The following is a 19,305-nucleotide window of genomic DNA, read 5'->3' as shown; positions in this document are numbered from 1 at the left end:
GTTTAGATATGTGGATGACACTTTGGTTGTCTGGCCACATGGTAAAGATACACTTAACGATTTTCTAAATCATCTCAATGCACAAAACCCGGCCATTCAGTTCACCATGGAAATGGAGGTGAATAACACACTCACGTTCCTGGATATTTTACTTGGGCATGGCCTAAATGGTAAAATAACACACAGCGTTTACAGAAAGCAAACGCACACTGATGCCTATCTGAATGCAGATTCGCATCATCACCCAGCTCAGAAATCCTCTCTTATCAAGACGCTCATACATCGGGCTAAAACAGTGTCAGATGATGAAAGTCTAGTGAGAGAGATTAAACATGTTAAAGAAGCACTAAGACAGAATGGCTACAATAATGCTCAAATTAACAGAGCACTAAATGCTAAATCACGATCGCAAAGCAACACTGCTGAAAGCGATCAGATTATTAAAACAATAAAAATACCATTTATCTCAGGAGTAACTGACAAATTAACCCGTGTTTTGCAAAAGCAAAACATTACAGTAAGATTTGGTACAGTACACAAAATTCAACAACTAGTAACGTGCACTAAAGACGAATTACCTAAATTATCAACAGAAGGTGTATATCGGATTAATTGTGTATGTGGCAGATGCTATATTGGACAGACAGGGCGTAACGTTAGTGTAAGACTAAAAGAACACCAGAGAAATATTAAACTATCGCAAACACAACTGTCGGCAGTGGCAGAACATGCTTGCCAACAGGGACACTCAATTGATTTTGACAACGTTGAAGTGTTGTGTAAAACTAGTTACTACTGGCAAAGACTAATTAGATAATCCATTGAGATTGAGAGAAACAGAAATAACTTTAATCGCTCAGACAGCTACAGGCTTAGTGCGGCCTGGAAGCGTATTATTAAATAAGATGCATTACAATTCCTTATAAGGGAAACAAGCACTAACTGATTATTAATGTAGCATAATCACAATAGAACACATTCCAAATGATTACTAATCTACAACTCGCATCGTAACAATAGCCTTATAACCCCCCCCTCATATTTGCACGTGATGAGTTAATGAGTTAATGATGACGTCACCCTGTTGCTGCTCTATATAAGAACGGGAGACACAGCAGAGCCTCACCATTCTGGCGAATTGCCCGATGATGCTGGATGCAATTACCAGCGAAACGGCGTACTCAAATTGTAAATGTTGTGGTTTCACGCTTCAACACACCGGTGGGCTAAAGCAGTGAACTATTTGTCTTTTGTCAACTTGACACTTTTTTACTGATTGGCCGTGTCGGGTGGTGGAGGGTTACGACACATTTATAAATAACGCGATCTAAACCCAAAAATCGTTGATTATGAACAATATTGGTCGCGAAAGCCTACGCGTTAAACTGTTACAAAACAGATTTTTTTAAATTAAATTTTTTTTAACTAAAACTTTTTAAAAGTTGTAAAGAAATTATTTCAAAATCGTACGAAAAAACTTGTGAAAAACTTGACAAATTGTAAAAAAAAAAAAGGTTAAAAAACAGTTTATGCATTTTGGAAAAAGAAGTAAAAAACCGTTTACATTTTTACGTTTATAAAATAGTAAAACAATTGTAAAGAAATACTGTTTAAAATAAAATGTTTACGTGAACAAAAAAATATTCTCTTTGGTTCTTTCGGTGAAGTTAGATAGATAGAAGTAAATTTCGATTTAAAGCTTTCGTGACTGCAGGGATTAATCTTCTTGGTTCTTTCGGTAAAGTCACGTAGAAGGGAGATAATAAAATAATGAATATAAAACATAATAAAATAATACAATTCTCACGACGTTTCGGCCACAACGCAAGCAGCCGTCCTCAGGTGAAGAACAGGTCTGTCGGAAAGACAGCGTCTGAATGATACGCTGTCTTTCCGACAGACCTGTTCTCATTCAGACGCTGTCTTTCCGACAGACCTGTTCTGCACCTGAGGACGGCTGCTTGCGTTGTGGCCGACACGTCGTGAGAATTGTATTATTTTATTGTTTTATTTTTATTATTTTATTATCTCCCTTCTACGTGACTTTACCGAAAGAACCAAGAAGGTAGAAGTAAAATAAAATAAAACAAATCACGACGTTTCGATCGCAACACAAGCGATCCTAATCAGGTGGGACAACCACAGTAAGAAAATGCTGACGTCGGCGGGAGAGCTGCCGTGGCAACAGGTTACATAGGTAAGAGAGGGGGGAGGATGCAAGGGGTGAGAGAGATAGGGGGGGTGTGGGTAGGGGGAGGAGGGGGCACGTGAGCGCTAGGGGAAGAGGACGTGAGGCTGGGGGAAGAGGGGAAGTGGGCAGGACTATAAGTGGGAAGGTGGTGGAAGAACAGATAGAGGACGTGAGGCTGGGGGGGGGGGGGGGGGCGTGGGCGGGGCTAGCAGTAAACCGGCAGGTAATGATGGAAACAACTATAACAAGTTAAGGCATTACCTGGTTGATAACATCATTCAAATGATTGTTCAATTTGTATCCATCTTCTCGGTTGAAGTTTTGTTTATGTTTATATATCTGGATGGCTTCATGATCAAAACGTATGATAGTAGCCTGAAGGTTTGCAGAGTACCTTGGTCTCGGAATAAACAATATCACGTGAGCCCACAGCGTTATAACAATGGTCAGCTACGGCAGAGGTATTGGTTCTACCATGTTTCAGATCTGCCTTTTGTTCGCGAATATGGTCCGAGACATATCGCTTCGTTTCCCCAATGTAACTGCTATCTCAGGTACAACTCAGTTTGTAGACTCCCGGGTATTGCATGTCAGGAATGACCACCTTCACAGATGGGATTAGATCACGGATTTTGTGTACTGTATTAAATCGGACCTGGATCTTTTTTTTGTTTAAGATTTTGGAAATATTTTTGGTCACACCTGCTACATATGGTAAAGTGATGGTTTTGATTGGATTCTCAGGAGATTGTTTCTCCATGATTGGAGAAACAGCTTGGCAAATAATGTAGTCCGAGTACCCATTCATCTTAAGGGCTTGGTGTACATGTTCCAGTTCACTGGCTAGGTAGTGTTGGTCGGAGATGCAGTGGGCCCTATGGTGTAGTGTTTTGATGAGGGAATTCTTCTGTGCCGGATGGTGGTGGGAATCAGGTTTTATATAGGAATCTGTGTGGGTGGCTTTCTTGTGGACAGTGTCCCAACGAGCCGTTAGGCCTCTTCTCAAACAGAACATCCAGGAATGGTAGCTTACCATCCTTCTCCACTTCCATGGTGAATTTGATGGATGGATGTATGGAATTGATGTGGTTGAGAAATTGGTTCAATGTTGGCAGGCCGTGTGGCCAAATGACGAAGGTGTCATCTACGTATTTCTTCCACAAGGAAGGACGTAGGGTGTATGTCTGGATGGCATCTGTTTCAAATTTCTCCATGAAAACATTCGCTATCACTGGTGATAAGGGGGAACCCATGGGGGTACCTTCATTTCATTTGTAGAAAGTACCATTCCAGGTGAAGTTTTAAAAATAAACTAGATTCAAAGCTTTCGTGACTGAAGGAATTACTCTTTGGTTCTTTCGGTAAAGTCACGTAGAAAATACAATCAAATAATAATATAATACAACGTTTCGGTTGCAACACAAGCAACCATCATCAGATAAGAATTAAAGATAAAACACAAACACGGAAACAACACAGGCAGACACACATGCAGAGAGAGAGACACACACCAAGGAAACACAGACACGGAAACAACACAGGCAGACACACATGCAGAGAGAGACACACACAAAGACACACCGAGCGAGACACACACCAAGGAAACACAGACACGGACACAACACAGGCAGACACACATGCAGAGAGAGACACACACAAAGACATACCGAGCGAGACACACACCAAGGAAACACAGACACGGAAACAACATAAGCGGACACTCAGTGTGTCTGTGTGTCTCTATCTGCATGTTGTCTGCCTGTGTTGTTTCCGTGTGTGTGTTTTATCATTCATTCTTACCTGATGATGGTTGCTTGTGTTGCAACCGAAACGTCGCATTTTATTATTGTTTGATTTTGTTTAAAAATAGTAAAAGAAACAGTAAAAAAAAGTTCTATCATAGTGAAAGAAATAGTAAAACAAAACGTCTAAATTTTTGTAAAAATACTTAACAGAAACTCTTTAAAAAAAATGTAAAACTAAATTGCGAAAAAACTGTTAAAACATTTAATAAAAAAAATACAGTTAAAAATTTGTAAAAACAAAAATTTAGTTTCAAAAAAGTTTAAACAAAAATCCCCTTGACCTCCTGTGGAGCAGTGTCACGCACTCGCCCGTGGCCACTCCCTGGCGTGGAGTCGCCCTCTCCTGGACGCGAGCTGCAGGTCGCGGAGCCTCCGCGAGGGCCCACAAACAAAGCACGCACCACGAGACGCAGCTCACAGCGGATACCACCCACAGGCATCTCCAGTATTGGCTGAAGTGGCTGTCTCTCTCTCCTTGTCTCTCCATCTCTCCGGCTGTCTCCATCTCTCTCTGTGTCTCTGTGTCTCTGTCTTTCTTTATCAATGTCTCTCTCCATCTCTCTCTGCATTGCTCTGTTTGTCTGTTTCTCTGTCTACATTTCTCTGTCTCTGTTTCTCACTCTGTCTCTGAGTTTCTCTGTCAATGTCTCTCTATATCTCTTTGTGCTTCGTTCTCTATGTCTCTTTCTGTCTCTATGTCTCTCTGTCTCCATCTCTCTCTCCGTCTCTGTCTCTGTTTCCCTGTCAATGTAACTCTGTATTTGTCTCTCTCCCTGGATCACCCACTCTCTAGATCTCTCTCTGTCTTTCTATCCGTCTCCCTCTTTCTCTTTTAATGTATTTTTGTATATCTTTCTTTGTCTCACTCTCTCTGTCTTTCTCTCTATGTCTCTTGCTCTCTCTAATGTCTCTGTCCGCCTCTCTCTTTGTCTCTTTCTGTCTCTTTCTCTGTCTGTCTCCACTTCTCTCTGTGTCTCTCACTCTGTGTCTCTCTATATCCGCACCTCTCTCTCTGATGTCTCTATCCGATGTCTCTCTCTTCTGTCTCTCTTTGACGTCTGTCCCTGATGTCTTTCTCTAATGTCTCTTTCTCTGCTGTTTCTCTGTTGTCTCTCTCATGTCTCCCTCTCTCTCTATGTCTTGACCTCTCTCTGATGTGTCTCTCCGATGTCTTTCTCCTATGTCTCTCTCTGCATCTCCATCGCTCTGGTCTCAGGTCGACTCACGCGAACGCAACGGGAGGAGCGAGCCAGGTGGTGATCACGCAAAGCAACTCGCCCATCAACACGAGCATCGTCTTCGACCAGAAGAGGAAGACGCTCGTGGTGGACGCTAAAGTCATGGATCTCTTCCTCAAGGTGCCACCCTAGGGGTGGTGGGGTTGGGGGAGGGAGTGCTATCGCGCGCCTACCACACGCACAGAGACACACACAGTGACACACTGACACAAACACAGTGATACACAAACAGTGACACAACACACAACAACAACAACCGCCATTCGCCACTAAGTGGCGGTGACGTCACCACGACGCTTGTACCAGGCCATGTGCACCTTGAGGCCACGTGAAGTGTCGAATGCCCGCTGGCAGGAGGTCACGGGGCAGACCCAGGTGCCACGGGTCGACTGACTGAGATGACCGAGATGACTGGCTGATGCACCACCTGTGCCCCCGACTTTGCCAACTTGCTGTGCTTTAGCCACCTGGCGCTCCGCTCGTTGTTGTGAGCGTCGCTCCTCCGCTCTCCATTGTTGTTGGAAGGCGACCGCCTCCAAATGCCCAGTAGCGTCATTCACGAGCCTCCTCCGCAGAGGCCGATCTTGACACCACTGGTACCAGTCATCGGAAAGTCCACTCAGCTCCACGACCTCCTGTACCACATCACTCCATTTCTTCTCTAGCCCGTGCCGCGCCCGTTTAGCCCCCTCAATCCGTGCAAACAAAAGCTGTTTAGGCATGCGGTGGCTAGGTATGCGGGCTACATGACCCAGCCAATGCAGCCTTGCCTGCCGGAGGAGCTCACCGATGGAACTTTGCCCAGATCTTTCAAGGATTTGTGAACTCCTCACACAATCCTGCCTGGCTAATCCCAGGACGGATCGAAGACAGGCCAGCCTAAATGTTTCTAACCGGCGAAGATGCTCCATTAGGGGGGTCCACGTTTCGCAAGCATAGAGAAAGGAGGGAACGACTGTGGCCGAGAAGACCTGAAGCTTAGATGCGGAGCGACAGACCAGGTAGCTTCCACAGAGCGTTACGTAACCGATGAAAAGATATTGCCGCTCGACTGATTCGGAGTAAGACCTCTGCTGTTAAACTGGAGCCGGTCATAAGCACACTACCCAGGTATGGGAAACTCTCCACTCTCTCCACAACTGCCCCATCACCGATTGGGAGTTGTGGGGGTGGACTGTCCGATGGTACAAAATACCCAGGCAGGTGCTTAGTTTTGATGGGGCTTATGGTAAGGCCCCACCTCTTCGTGGCACACTCCAGTCTCAGCAGCAGCGTCTCCAACTCCTCCTCTGAATGAGCAGCTATTACCAAATCATCGGCATATATAACGTGGTTGACCAATAAGGAGCCATCCCTCGATCGCACCCGGGCATTGATCAGCCTCCCATTATATCTGTACCAAATGGAAATTCCCCCAGTACAGCTATTGAAGGCTTCATGAACTTCGTGGTCAAAATAGATGTTAAATAATGTGGGAGCCAGAGGACATCCCTGTCGCACCCCAATGTGTACAGGGAAACCACATTGGGGCTCCGCAAGCCTCTCCTTAGCGTGCCTTGCAAGGCGATGTTGAATAATCCTTGCCAGGACCTTTCAAGGCACACTGAGGAGTGAGATGTCCCTGTAGTTGTTACAGTCTGTTTGGTCCCCATTCTTAAAAGAGGGGGACCAGCAGGGTATCATTTCAATCCTTCGGAACCCGTCAAGTGGTCCAGTATGTTGTTATGATGTAATATAGGGCAGTCTGTGCACAAACGCCAACCTCCCTCAGCATTTCGCTTGGGAGATCATCTCTGCCCGGTGCCTTTCCTGGTCTCAGACCCCGGATCGCCTTCAGTACTTCCTCAACAGATGGCACCTCAGCCAGCCACACACAGGGGGTGACTTCTTCCAATATTTGAGGCACCGTAGCCTCAGCAGGGTCATCCCCACTTTGTGCCATGATGTTTTGCTGGCTGAGAGATTTCCCCTCCCTCTGGACCTCACAGAAATGCTCAGCAAATCTGCAAACCGTTTTTTCCCTAATGATGGTACTAGGTGTGGCACTGCAGGTTACTTTTTTGATGGAGTTAAATAGTGATTTGTGATCGCGGGCCACTGAAGCAGACTTCATCTCCTCAGCAACCCGCAACCACCACCCATCCTTGCAGCGCCTTACGGCTCTCCGAACCTCCGAGTGAAGGCCGCGGTAAGCCTCCTCATTCTCTGACGTGGGGTGCTGTAGTCGATGAGTGGGCCTGTCGCTTCTTTTTCTCAAATATCCTGAACACCTCCTGTCAGCCAGGGTCTCTGGGGAGGTCTGGACCGCATATCCAAAGCAGCCATTGCAGCTGCATGCGTCACAGTCCTAAACCTCGCCCATTTACCCTCGACATCAGGAGGAGTGGGTGATGATGCCAACCCCAGCCGCAAGCGATGATGAAATTCTCGCTTGCAACTTTCATCAGCTAACTGAGACCAGGCCACTTTCGGTTGAAATGGGGTCCTGGGTGTACACCGACCACCGGTGTGGAAGAATGGCAGGCGCATCTTACAGATGACTAGTCGATGGTCAGAGGGCAGATCAGCTCCACGGTATAGTCCTGGTGTCAAGGACATGGGCTCGCATTCGCTGGTCCGTCACTATGTAGTCCAGAAGATGTCCTTGTTTGGACCCGGCATGCATCCATGATGTTGTGTGGATGCGCCGATGCCAGAAGAGCATGTTGGGAATTACAAGCCCATGGGCTGCACAAAAATCTAGCAGCCTCCTACCGTTGTTATTGAGCTGATCTGGCCCATGCCTTCCAATCACTCCAGACCAGGTGCCAGCATCATGACCAACTCGGGCATTGAAGTCACCCAACAAAATGACTCTGTCCCGAGTGGCCACTTTAGCCAGCACCTGTGACAGGAGGTCATAGAAGGCATCGGACTCAACGGCTTTGCCTGCATCCCTCCACGGATGTTCGTCTTCGGTTGGGGCATAAGTAACCACGACCACCATTCCTCGCCTCCGGTTGATGGGAAGGCGAGCCCAAAGTATCCTGGGGCTTACAGCTTCCTACACCTCAACGCCACGCTCCCATGCCCCCTTCATTCTTTTGTTCAGAAGAAGAGACACACCCTGTTGTTTGGCAGTCTCCTGCTCCGAGTAGAGGACTGTCCACCCCTCATGGTGGCAGGAGCTAGAACCGGTCGACCGGACCTCCTGAATGCCACAGAGATCCAGGCGGGACTGGTCCAGCTCCCGACAAAGGAGTGGCAGCCTCTCCTCTTCAGTGAGCATTCGAACATTCCACGTTGCCATCCGTAGTGGCTTTTCATTGTTTCTGGAGGAGCCCCGAGGATGAAGATTCAATCTCCTGGCTCCGCAAATTGGGGTTTGGCCAGGAGACGTCATAGACGCCTGTCCCCCTGGGGCCTCCGGCACAAGCTTATTTGTTACATATTTATGTTTAATTCGTAGTTTCGTGGTAATGAATTGAAGGTGGAGGGGTTACCAGCCCCTCGCACCCGTCCAGAGCCCCCTGTTTAGCCACTGTGGTGGTCACAGACGCCATGAGGGGAGAGACCAATGGGCATTGCCGGCACCGCGAGGAGGTAGGGGGTTGTTTTTCTGGGTTTGTAGCTGCATTGACACACACAGTTACACACACACACAAATATCCCCCATGTAGCCTTAAAAGACTGTTGGGGCAAGTGTTGTTAGCGAGCACCTATGAAGGTCGGCATGGCACACGTGGGTGTGGGTGGCCAGCACCACGCCCGGCCGCCTTTGTTCCCCCAGTGGCGATGTTTTATACACCACACCAGGCACTCATGAGGCTGAGTCGACCTAGGGTAGGTCCACGACCGGTTCAAATAATCATCATCAGTATTGGTGGCGGTGAGCGGGAATCGAACTCGGGTCGCCGGGTTCGTAGCACGCTAACCGAGGGACCATCGCTACTCGTGAGGCTACGGGGCAGGCAGGACAGTAAACGAATATAAAGATTTATTTTTTTGTTTTTCGGTTGAGCCAGAAAGTTGTATTTATCTTGTAAGGCCACACTGAGCTGCAACGTAGCTCAACGAAATGGGCTTATCATCATCACCACGTGGAAATTCATATCAGCCAAATACTCTAAACGCCGTTTCTAAATGTGGAGGGAAAAACCGGTGGATCCGGAAAAAATCCACGCGACCACATGGAGAGAGACACGCAAACTCCAAATATACAGCAGGATCGGGATCGAACCCATGACCTCCTGTACACCAGGCGAGGTAGTCAACATCTCGCCAATGATGTCCTGTAGGGATGGGTCAGAAAGTTACAACAACCAACAATACAAAAAATAGACCAGAGTACGAAGTACAGCAGAGGTTTCAAAATCATCTAAAACTAAAACTAGATTGTTTTTTTAATTGTTCCCGGGTACAGGAAGGCCCAACTTAGCTGCTATGTAGTAGCTCCTTTGCAGAAGCCGCCTGTCTGTCACGAATGTGCGTTCAACGCTCGTCAGGGAAGCGAGATGGCCAATGGGTCTCCAACCGATACCCCTCTCCCAGTGCCACCTCCACCCATGGCTACGCCAGCTACCAACCTACAGCATGGCTGGTCACGATGATGATGATGACGAGTGATCACTGATGATAATGGCAAATGATGATGACTGCTGCTGCTGATGAAGGCCAATGATGATGGCTGCTGATGATGATGATGGCGGCTGATGATGATGATGGCGGCTGATGATTGTGATGTGGCCGCAGGAGTTCCCCGAGCAGAGTGGGCGCTACCCTCGCTGCGCCGTCGTGGGGAACGGAGGGATCCTCACCAACAGCTCCTGCGGCTCCCAGATCGACGCAGCCGACTTCGTGATCCGGTGAGTGGGGAGGGAGGCGTGTTTCACCCAAAGCTTTACCTCTAAAACTTTATTTTTCTCACCATCCTTTTCGGGATTTCTTTTCACCAACAGTAAGTGTCTTGCTTTGTACACATTTGTGATCAGTTTGTTTGTTTATTTCGACTTCCTTTATCTTTCTTTCTTTGTTCTTTTCTGTTATTTTCACTGTTCAGGGCGCGGCTGTGGTCTCTGCAGTGTATTGTTCTCCGCACAATCCTCCACTTTTATTTGATAGTTGATTTCATAATCACGCTTTTCTTTGTTTTCATTTCGATCTTGGGTTCCTTTGGTCCTCAAGCAATCTTTGAGTTTTGTGATTCTTTTTCGTGTTTTTTTCCGTTCCTTTGTCTGGTGTGCTCCCACGTGTTACACACACGTGTTGGCACTGTACCACACCGGCCGGTTTGGGTGCAGTGCAGACATCCCCTTTAGACCCATCTTGTTTTGTGTTGCGAGCGTGTTTACATTATTTTATTTTTATTGGTGTGCCTTTTTTTCTACGTTTTCGTTTTTTATTCTCCTCATGTAAAAAAACCGAGGACTTAAAATAATTGTACCTTCTACAGGGGAGCTTTTGGTGGGCAGCAGTAATAGTAATTAGGAGAAGGTGGTCAAAACACAGGTTTGACCATCTTTATATAAAACAAATTCGTTTCTTGTTTTTTCTGTTAATTTATTTTCCTGGCTTTAGAAAATAGAGAGGTCTGCTTTAGTAGTTGTGTGCGACATCTCACACACGTGAAGATGTCCACCGCAACAACGTACGCGAAAGCTACCGCGCCTACGCAAGGCCGGTCTCTGGGGCCTGCAAGGCGCCCGCAGCAGCAGCAGCTGGAGCCTCCACGTGAGGCTGGGATCCGCTGCCCGGCCCATGCCTCCCACCACTGACAGTGACGACAGCCCTTAACCCCCCCACAACCATACAATGCAATATAACACAACAAAATCAATTGCGCGGCCTGCCCAGGTCTCCAGCCAGCGTCCCGTAACAGCCCGGACATCCACAGGCAGCAGATGACCGTGGCGGCCCCCTCCTTCGAAGGCCCTCTCGTCGCGGTCCCTGGTTCGGTGGTGCCGGTGTCGCCTTGCCTGGCGCCGCTGTCTCTCCGGCCCCCGCTCGTGCCGCCGCTCCATCAGGCCTCACATGGGGTGCTGTAGGTGACAAGGGAACACAGGGCACCGAACCCCCTGCCGGTCGGCACGTGGTGGTCGGCGACCTTGGCCTGGGTAGGGATGATGATGATGTTGGCAGTGATGTTGGTGGTGATGTTGGTGAAGATGACGGTGGAGAGATGTATGGCTTAAGGCGGGTGGGGTGTACAAACCATCGTCGCTTACCCAGTTGGACCTGGACGCACTGCGGTCGGAGTGCTTTAATGACCTCGACCGGCCCTTTCCAGGGTCGGTGCAGCTTTGGTGAGAGGCAACCGGCACCTGAGGACAGTGTAGCCATGCCTGGTCCCCGACTTTAAAGGGCTTGGTTGTAATTGTCCTCTCCCGTATCCGTACATTACTCTCTTGGCTCGTGGCCGATGCGGCCTCGGCTGCTTGGCAGGCCTCTCTCAAATAAATGAGGGAGGTCTTTAGTGCCTTCGGCCATGCGTCAGCTCTTGCGGGAATGTCCGTCAGCTGCACCTCAATAGGCGGAACGGGATCCCGTCCGTACATCAGGAAAAACGGCGAGAACCCCGTTGCCGCGTGCGGGGCCACCCTGTACGCCGCTAAGACCGATGGAATGTGGAGGTCCCAGTCGGAATGGTTTTTGTCCACCACTTGGGACAGCATGGCCGCTATGGTGCGGTTAAGCCGCTCTACCATCCCATCGGTCTGGGGATGATACGGAGATGTTCGGACCTTTTTAGTGCCCAGGATAGAGCAGACGTCCTTCTATAGCCGTGAGGAGAAATTCCTGCCCTGATCCGTGAGCAACCGCTCCGGTGCCCCCTTATCAAGGACATAGCCTCCCACGAAGGCATCGGCGATGGTCTGTGCCGTTTGGTCCGGGAGGGCCCACGCCATCGGCCACCTCGTGCAGTACTCGACTCCGACCAACAGGTATTTATTTCCCCGTGGTGTGACCGGCAGTGGTCCCAGGATGTCCAACGCAACCAATTCGTTGACTCTGGTTACCGTGATGGGCTGTAGGGGCGCCCGGCTTACCCGGGGTGGCGGCTTTCGCCGCGCACATTCGACGCAGGTAGCGACCCATCGATGCACATCAGCGGTCATACCTGGCCAAAAGTACCGACCTTGTAATGTGTACAGTGTCTTCCACCCCGCCAGGTGCAGCAGCTGGCGGCCGTGTACGTCCATAACCAATTGTTGACGCAGCGACTCCGGAACTACCAGGCATCGCCGGCGCCCTGTCGGGTCCCATCGCATGAGGAGGTCCTCCCATACGATGTACTCCTCCCCCCCTGCCTCTGCTGAGGCGTGTAGCGTTCGCAGTGGGGCTTCCTCCAGCTGTAGCCGTCTCCAATCGTCCAAGGTCAGCCCCAGGTCGTGGTCGGTCAGCTGGACCTCACCCTGTGCGCCCTCCGCCGTGCATACGGGAGCGATGACCGTCCCCTCTGGCCTCGCCTCCTTGCAGCGTGCCCCGCCTGTGGTGCATGCACAAGGGCCCTGGGGCGCCAGTCGGGACAATGCGTCTGCGTTGGCGTGTCTGGTCCCTTTGCGATGCACCACTTGGTACCTGTACTCCTGCAGGCGCTCTATCCATCTGGCCAGCTGGCCCGAAGGCTGGTCGATGCGGAGCGAATACTGCAAGGCCGCGTGGTCAGTGCAGACCGTAAATTTGCGACCATACAGGTAGGGTCGGAATTGCTGCACGAAGTGAACGACTGCCAGGAGTTCCCTACGTGTGACGCAGTAGCGCTGCTCCGCTGATGAAAGCACGCGACTACCATAGGCGATAACCACCTCCCGACCCTGCTGGACTTGCGACAAAACACTGCCGATGCCCACATCGCTGGCGTCCGTGTCCAGGATAAAGGGGAGGCCAAAATCCGGAAAGGCCAATGGTGGTGCATCTGTCAGACGTGAGCGCAGCTGTTGGAATGCCTCTTCCTCCAGAGGGCCCCAATAAAACCTCTGGTTCTTCGCCATCAACACGTGCAAGGGCTTGGCAATGGTTGCGAAGTTGGGTACAAACCGGCGGTAGTAAGAAACGAAACCCACAAACCGGCGTACCTCTGGAACCGTTGTGGGAACAGCCCAGGCCCTCATGCAGGCCGTCTTTTCCGGGTCTGTAGCCACTCGAGACTCACTGACGACGTGGCCCAAGTAGCGTACCGATGACTGCATAAGGTGGCACTTCAACGGCTTGAGCTTCAAGTTCGCGTTCCGGAACCGCAGGAATACCTGACGTAATCGGTCAATGTGTTCCTCGAATGATCGGCTGAAGACAATGACGTCATCCAGGTAGATGAGGCACGTTTCCCATTGGAGGCCTGCTAAGGCCAACTCCATTATGCGTTGGAACATCGCCGGCGCAGTCTGGAGGCCCATAGGCAGGCAGTTGAACTCGAACAGGCCCTGTGGTGTCCGGAACGCTGTTTTAGGCCGGGAGTCCGCGTCTAGTGGGACCTGCCAGAACCTGGACAATAAATCCAGCGTACTGAAAAATTTTGCTCCCGCCAGTGCATCCAATGAGTCGTCGATACGTGGTAGGGGATATGCGTCGGCCAGCGTCACGGCATTGAGGCGTCGGAAGTCCACACAGAATCTCAGTGACCCGTCTGACTTCTTGACTAGGACCACCGGTGCCCCCCAGGGACTCGAGGATGGAGAAATTATGTCGGCCCGCAGCATCTCCTGCACCGCTTGTTGAATGTGCCCTTTTTCCATTGGGCTCATTTTATATGTGTTTTGGCACAGGGGTGCAGCATCTCCTGTGTTGATGTGGTGTGGCGACAGATTTGTGCACCCTAGGTCGAACGGTCCCCGGCTGAACACGTCCGAGAACTCATGTAATAACGAGTGCAGCTGGTGTTTCTGGTTGGGCGACAATCCTGGCTCAAGCCCCGCCAGCTGGTCCATCCACGATTCGGCCCCTCTGTCCTCGGACTGGCTGATGCTGCCTACAAGCTCGGGCTCTGTCCCTGGGGCTCCTAGTGACAAGGGACTAACGTGGGCCAGAACTGTTCCCTCCTGCACCGTCGCTGTTCTATCGGAGGTGTTCAGCACCTGAATGAACAGATGCTGGTTCCTCTGTACAATAGTTTCGGCTCCCACCAGCGCATGGCGATCCATGGCAGCTGACGCCGGAGACACCAGGATGGGTGAGTCTGGTCGGGCTCTCACGAGGGGGGACCGATATCGCAGCGGAATTAGCATCTGGGCTGCCGGGGGAATGGAGACAGACTTACTGACCAGAGCCTGCACGTAGAGTACACCCCGGCTGGCCCCCTCCGCCTTTAGGAAATGGAGATGCGTTCCCTGGACTTCCACCCGCCCATTGGCCAGATCGATTTTCATTGGCATCTGCCTCAGAAAGTCCGTCCCCAACAGGCAGGGTACGGGCAACGTTGCGGAGACAAGGATGGTTCCTGCTACCGAAAACTGCCCAATCTGTATCGGGGCTTCAACCTGGCCCAGGAAGCCCATGCTGCCTCCATTTGCTGCAATGAACGTTGTCTTGACGGGGACTAAAGGTCGGATTTTATCCAGCAGCATCTCGTGCATGGTGCTCGAGATGATCGTGGCTGATGCCCCCGTATCCACCAAGATACGTGCCGACACTCCTGCGATTTCACCGACCAGGACCGAGGTTCCTGACGTGGCCGCTACCACCCGCCTTGCCAGCTTCCTCCATTGTGTGGCTGAGTCCGGCCACTGACCAGGCGGTGTCTCGTTATCCTGTGGTGCATGGTGAGATGATGGGGGATGGATGTGAATGGACCGAAGATGGGGTTCCTCCCTTTGGAGTGCGTCGCAGCAGGGTGAACGCGCCCTTGTTACATAGTGTGGGCTTCCCCCTGGGTTGCGGGCTGGGCTCTCTATGTGATGCAAATTGACCCACCTTGGTGACGTAGGATGGGCCCCCCTTGTGGTGTGGGGGGGCCCCCCCATTGTAGGGGGCGGTGGGGACTGGGGGGTGGGCCCCTCCCTCCAGCTCCTCCCTTCTCCCCTCCTTTCTCCCCTCCCCTTCCTTTGTCACGGGGGCGTGGTCCCCCTGGTTCCGTCTCGCTCCGCCGCAAAGCGGTGGTGAGGTGGGCCGTGGAACTGCTCCAGGGCGCAATGTCAATTTTGTGTGCTGCCTCAGCCCAAGGGCCGTTGCCTCTGGCAACTCGCCGGCGTCGCAGGTAACTAGGGACGCCACTTCCGGTTGTGACGTCACGCCCGCCCGCGAAACCACGCCCGCCCGCGACGTCACGTTCGGCCGCGACGTCACGTTCGGCCGTGACGTCACGCCCACCCGTGACGTCACGCCTGCCCGCGACATCACTTCCGCCCATGACCTCACTTCCGCCTGCGACGTCTCTTCCGCCCGCGACGTCACTTCCGCCCGCGACGTCACGCCCGCCCGCGACGCCACGTCCGGTCGCGACGTCCCTCCCAGCCTCGGCGCGATTCCCGACGCGGTCCCCGGCCTCGGCGCAATCCCCGACGCGGTCCCCGGCCTCGGCACGATCCCCGACGCGGTCCCCGGCCCCGGCGCAATTCCCGGCGCGATCCGCGACACCACTTTCGGCCGCGACATCACTTCTGGATGCAACGTCACGTCCGTTCGCGATGCCACTTCTGGTCGCGACGCCACTTCTGGTCGCGACGCCACTTCTGGTCGCGACGCCACTTCTGGTCGCGACGCGATCACCGGCCCTGGCGCTATCCCCGGTGCGATCCCCTTCCCCCGACCAGGACAGTGGGGACTGGGGAACGACACCGACGGCGCCCACCCCGAGGAGACTCCCGGTGAGTTCGCGGCGTCGGGGTTGTAATTGCTTGGCCCGACCGAGAGGCCGGGCGGGACGGCGTCACTCGCCTGGATCCTGTCGGCGTTCAGCCCCGGCGGGTTCCAGGTGACGTTGGCGGCCTCCGGCTCTGTGCGGCACCCCCTCGCCACATGCCCCTCTCGACCACAACGGTGGCAGACCCATGGGGCGTTCCGTCGGGGCGGCTCGGCGTGATGTTGTAGAGGCGGCTGCCAGCGACGCAGCGGCTGGTCGCGCCCCTGGTCCCTCTGCTCCGCGTACACCTCGGCGATGGCTCCGGCTCAGACGTCGGGGGTCCGTTCCCAGCTGCCCCACAGGCAGCCTGTGGCGATGGTGCAGGTTCGGCGGTTGGTGTCGCTGGACCCAGTAGCGCCGCGGCAACGGCTCGGCTGCTCCCCCCCGCCGCGCCAGCCACCCGGCCCACAGGTGGCGCCCGGCCCATGACCTGCTCGTGGGCTTGGATGGTCCGGGCAGCCCACAGCGAGGTGCGTTCCTCCGGCGTCACCACGGGCATTACAACGCCGGCGCGGCAAGCGTAGGCGATGAGGTGCTCGACCACGAGGTCCTTGAGCGCTTTTTCAGCCAGGCGAGGGAAAGCTCTCCTCGCCAACACGAGCAGTGCACCCCTGTAGGCTAAAGGGGATTCTCTAGCCCCTCGCTGGCGGTCCTGGAACCGTTTAAAGGCTCCTTCCGCCGGGCAATAGATCTCCCCCAAAGCCTCGTAGGCCGCCTGTAGCGTGGTCTTGCTGTGCGAGGGAAGGGAGGTGTAAGAGGAGAGTGCCTCTTCACCCAGAACGGATGGCAAAGCTCGTAGTGCCTCTTCATCTGTCCACTCGAGAGCGTGGAAGGCAGCCTCGAATCGGCGGACAAACTCCTCCCAATCTTCTTCCTCGGCCACGAACTTGTCGACGGGCCCCAGCCGACGCGGCCGTCCTGCCACCTGCTCTCCGTGTTGGGTGTTTAGCCCTGGGGGTTCTGGCGGGAGCGGCGGCGGCTGGCGTGACAAGGTTGGTTGCGGCTCCTGCCCGGCCGGCTGGTTGGCCTCCGGGTCCCGTGGCCTCTCCTCCCGTAGTACGCGTGGGGGTGGGGGTCCCTGTGCTGGCGGGCCCCCATAGGGAGCCTCTGCAGTAGCTCCTGGAGTGCCCTCTCCACGCGGGCAATGCGGTCCTCCATGGGGTCCTCCAGGCGATCCAGGCCCCCTGCTGCTGCTTCTGGTAGCAGGCCCCCTTGTTGCCCGGGATGGGAAGGATCCACGGCCCCTGCTTCCTCTTCTCTTGGCTCTTTTCCGCGGGGATTCTTCTTCGTAGCCATTGTAAATCCCACCGCTGCCACCAGATGTAAAGGAGAGCCGACACAAGATTGCAGGGGTTTCGTCTTTTAATCCTTTTCTCCCATCCACACCTGTCCCCAGCCGTCACAATCTCGTTCCCACCAAAGGCCCCCTCTTCATGCCCGTTTTCCCCTTATATCTACTCGATCACCCCTCCCACTAACCCTCCTATTGGTGGGAATCCTTCCCCTGGCACCCCTACACAGACATCCCCTTTAGACCCATCTTGTTTTGTGTTGCGAGCGTGTTTACATTATTTTATTTTTATTGGTGTGCCCTCATGTAAAAAAACCGAGGACTTAAAATAATTGTACCTTCTACAGAGGAGCTTTGGGTGGGCAGCAGTAATAGTAATTAGGAGAAGGTGGTCAAAACACAGGTTTGACCATCTTTATATAAAACAAATTCGTTTCTTGTTTTTTCTGTTAATTTTTTTCCTGGCTTTAGAAAATAGAGAGGTTTGCTTTAGTAGTTGTGTGTGACATCTCACACACGTGAAGATGTCCACCGCAACAACGTACGCGAAAGCTACCACGCCTACGCAAGGCCGGTCTCTGGGGCCTGCAAGGCGCCCGCAGCAGCAGCAGCTGGAGCTTCCACGCGAGGTTGGGATCCGCTGCCCGGCTTCCACCGATGTCCTGATTGAAGTTTACGTGGATGTGCTGGGCGCCATCGTGCCTGGAGGCTCGATAAGGTACGCCTCCAAGGTGAGTGGAAGGGTGGTTTTCTTCATGGAGTCCGAAAAGGTGGCAAACGCCGCCATGAAGAAGGGGCTGATGGTTGGCGATTGGCACCTCACCTTGGAGCCACTTTCATCACCATCGGTACGCGTAATCGTATCCAACGTCCTCCCCTACATTCCCGATAAAGACATCCAAGATCACCTGGCTAAGTTGGGCACGCTGACTTCCAACCTTCAGCATGTGCCTTTGGGCCTCAAAAATCCTGCCTTGAGGCATGTCTTGTCTTTTAGAAGGCAGGTCTACATACTGGTGCCCAATGGGCAGCTTGAGGAGGGCTCCTTTGTGGTCATGAATGGAGGAAGGGCCCATAGGCTGTTTTGCTGCAGGGACGTGCTAAAATGCAACCTATGCAAAGCAGAGGGGCATGTTAAAAAAACACTGCCCGAAGACAGCAAATGCCCAATCCAAACGCGAGGCAATGGTGGGAAAGGGTGATAAAGAAGCACACCCAACAAGTGACTCAGGAGAGGGTCCCTCACCACGGAGATCACGCGAGATGGCGGTAGGTCTCACTCCAACACCAGCTACTGCCATGGAGACTGAGGCTCGGCCAGCCACCCAGCCATCATTGACAGCCAGACCTCTGAAGAGGAAATTTGTGGAGGACTCGGCTTCATTGTCTCCAGAATCCAGTGGGGATGAGGTCAGTCCCTTTAAGGATCTCCCAAAGTTGGAGTCGGACATCGCACCGACGCCTGGGGGAGATGCGGAGAGCACTGGTGGCAAGGACGGGGTCTCTGCCACCCCAGATGCCCCTAGAGGTGGGACACGCACAGGGAAGAAGTCCCGTGCAGGAACCAAGCTCAAGCGCAGGACGCCTGAAGAAAATCTGGAGCCTGAAGTGGAAGCAGGGGAGACCGCAATCTGTGAAGTGGCGAAGGAAACAAGTGAAGAGGGTCGCACTTCAGACCTCGACGGCACGCCCAATGAGGCGGCCGAGGGCTCCCAGGAAATGCGAGCAGCCAAGAGCACGGAGGAGCCCAAACAGGGCCCCACTGACCAAACTGCGGGTGACCAAGACGAGGACGATGGAAGGCCGTCAATTGAGGGGCAAGCGGCATCACCCGATAAAGCATTGATGGAGGATACCACGACGACTGAAAATCCTCAAAGCTTGGGGGCTGAGGGGGGAAGCCAAGAAGAGGAATTGGAAGAAACCCTCAGCACAGAAAGTGGGGTGAACCTGACATCTGCTGAGCT

The 19,305-nt window shown here is 52.7% G+C and overlaps 1 protein-coding gene across 1 annotated transcript in view; it reads left to right on the top strand.

The window, feature by feature from the left end:
* Positions 1-19,305, top strand: part of LOC144950260 (alpha-2,8-sialyltransferase 8E-like) — a 98,307-nt gene that overhangs the window by 68,849 nt on the left and 10,153 nt on the right. Inside the window, exons 6-7 of the mRNA XM_078880322.1 lie at positions 5,213-5,354; positions 9,966-10,078. Of these exons, the coding sequence (XP_078736448.1) occupies positions 5,213-5,354; positions 9,966-10,078 (255 nt within the window). The remainder of the gene's footprint in view (positions 1-5,212; positions 5,355-9,965; positions 10,079-19,305) is intronic.

This window comes from Lampetra fluviatilis, chromosome 57, assembly GCF_964198595.1.
Source record: "Lampetra fluviatilis chromosome 57, kcLamFluv1.1, whole genome shotgun sequence".
In the NCBI taxonomy this organism is placed as follows: Eukaryota; Metazoa; Chordata; class Hyperoartia; order Petromyzontiformes; family Petromyzontidae; genus Lampetra; species Lampetra fluviatilis.
Note: the sequence above shows the minus strand (reverse complement) of the source record. Positions and strands in the feature narration are given on the sequence as shown.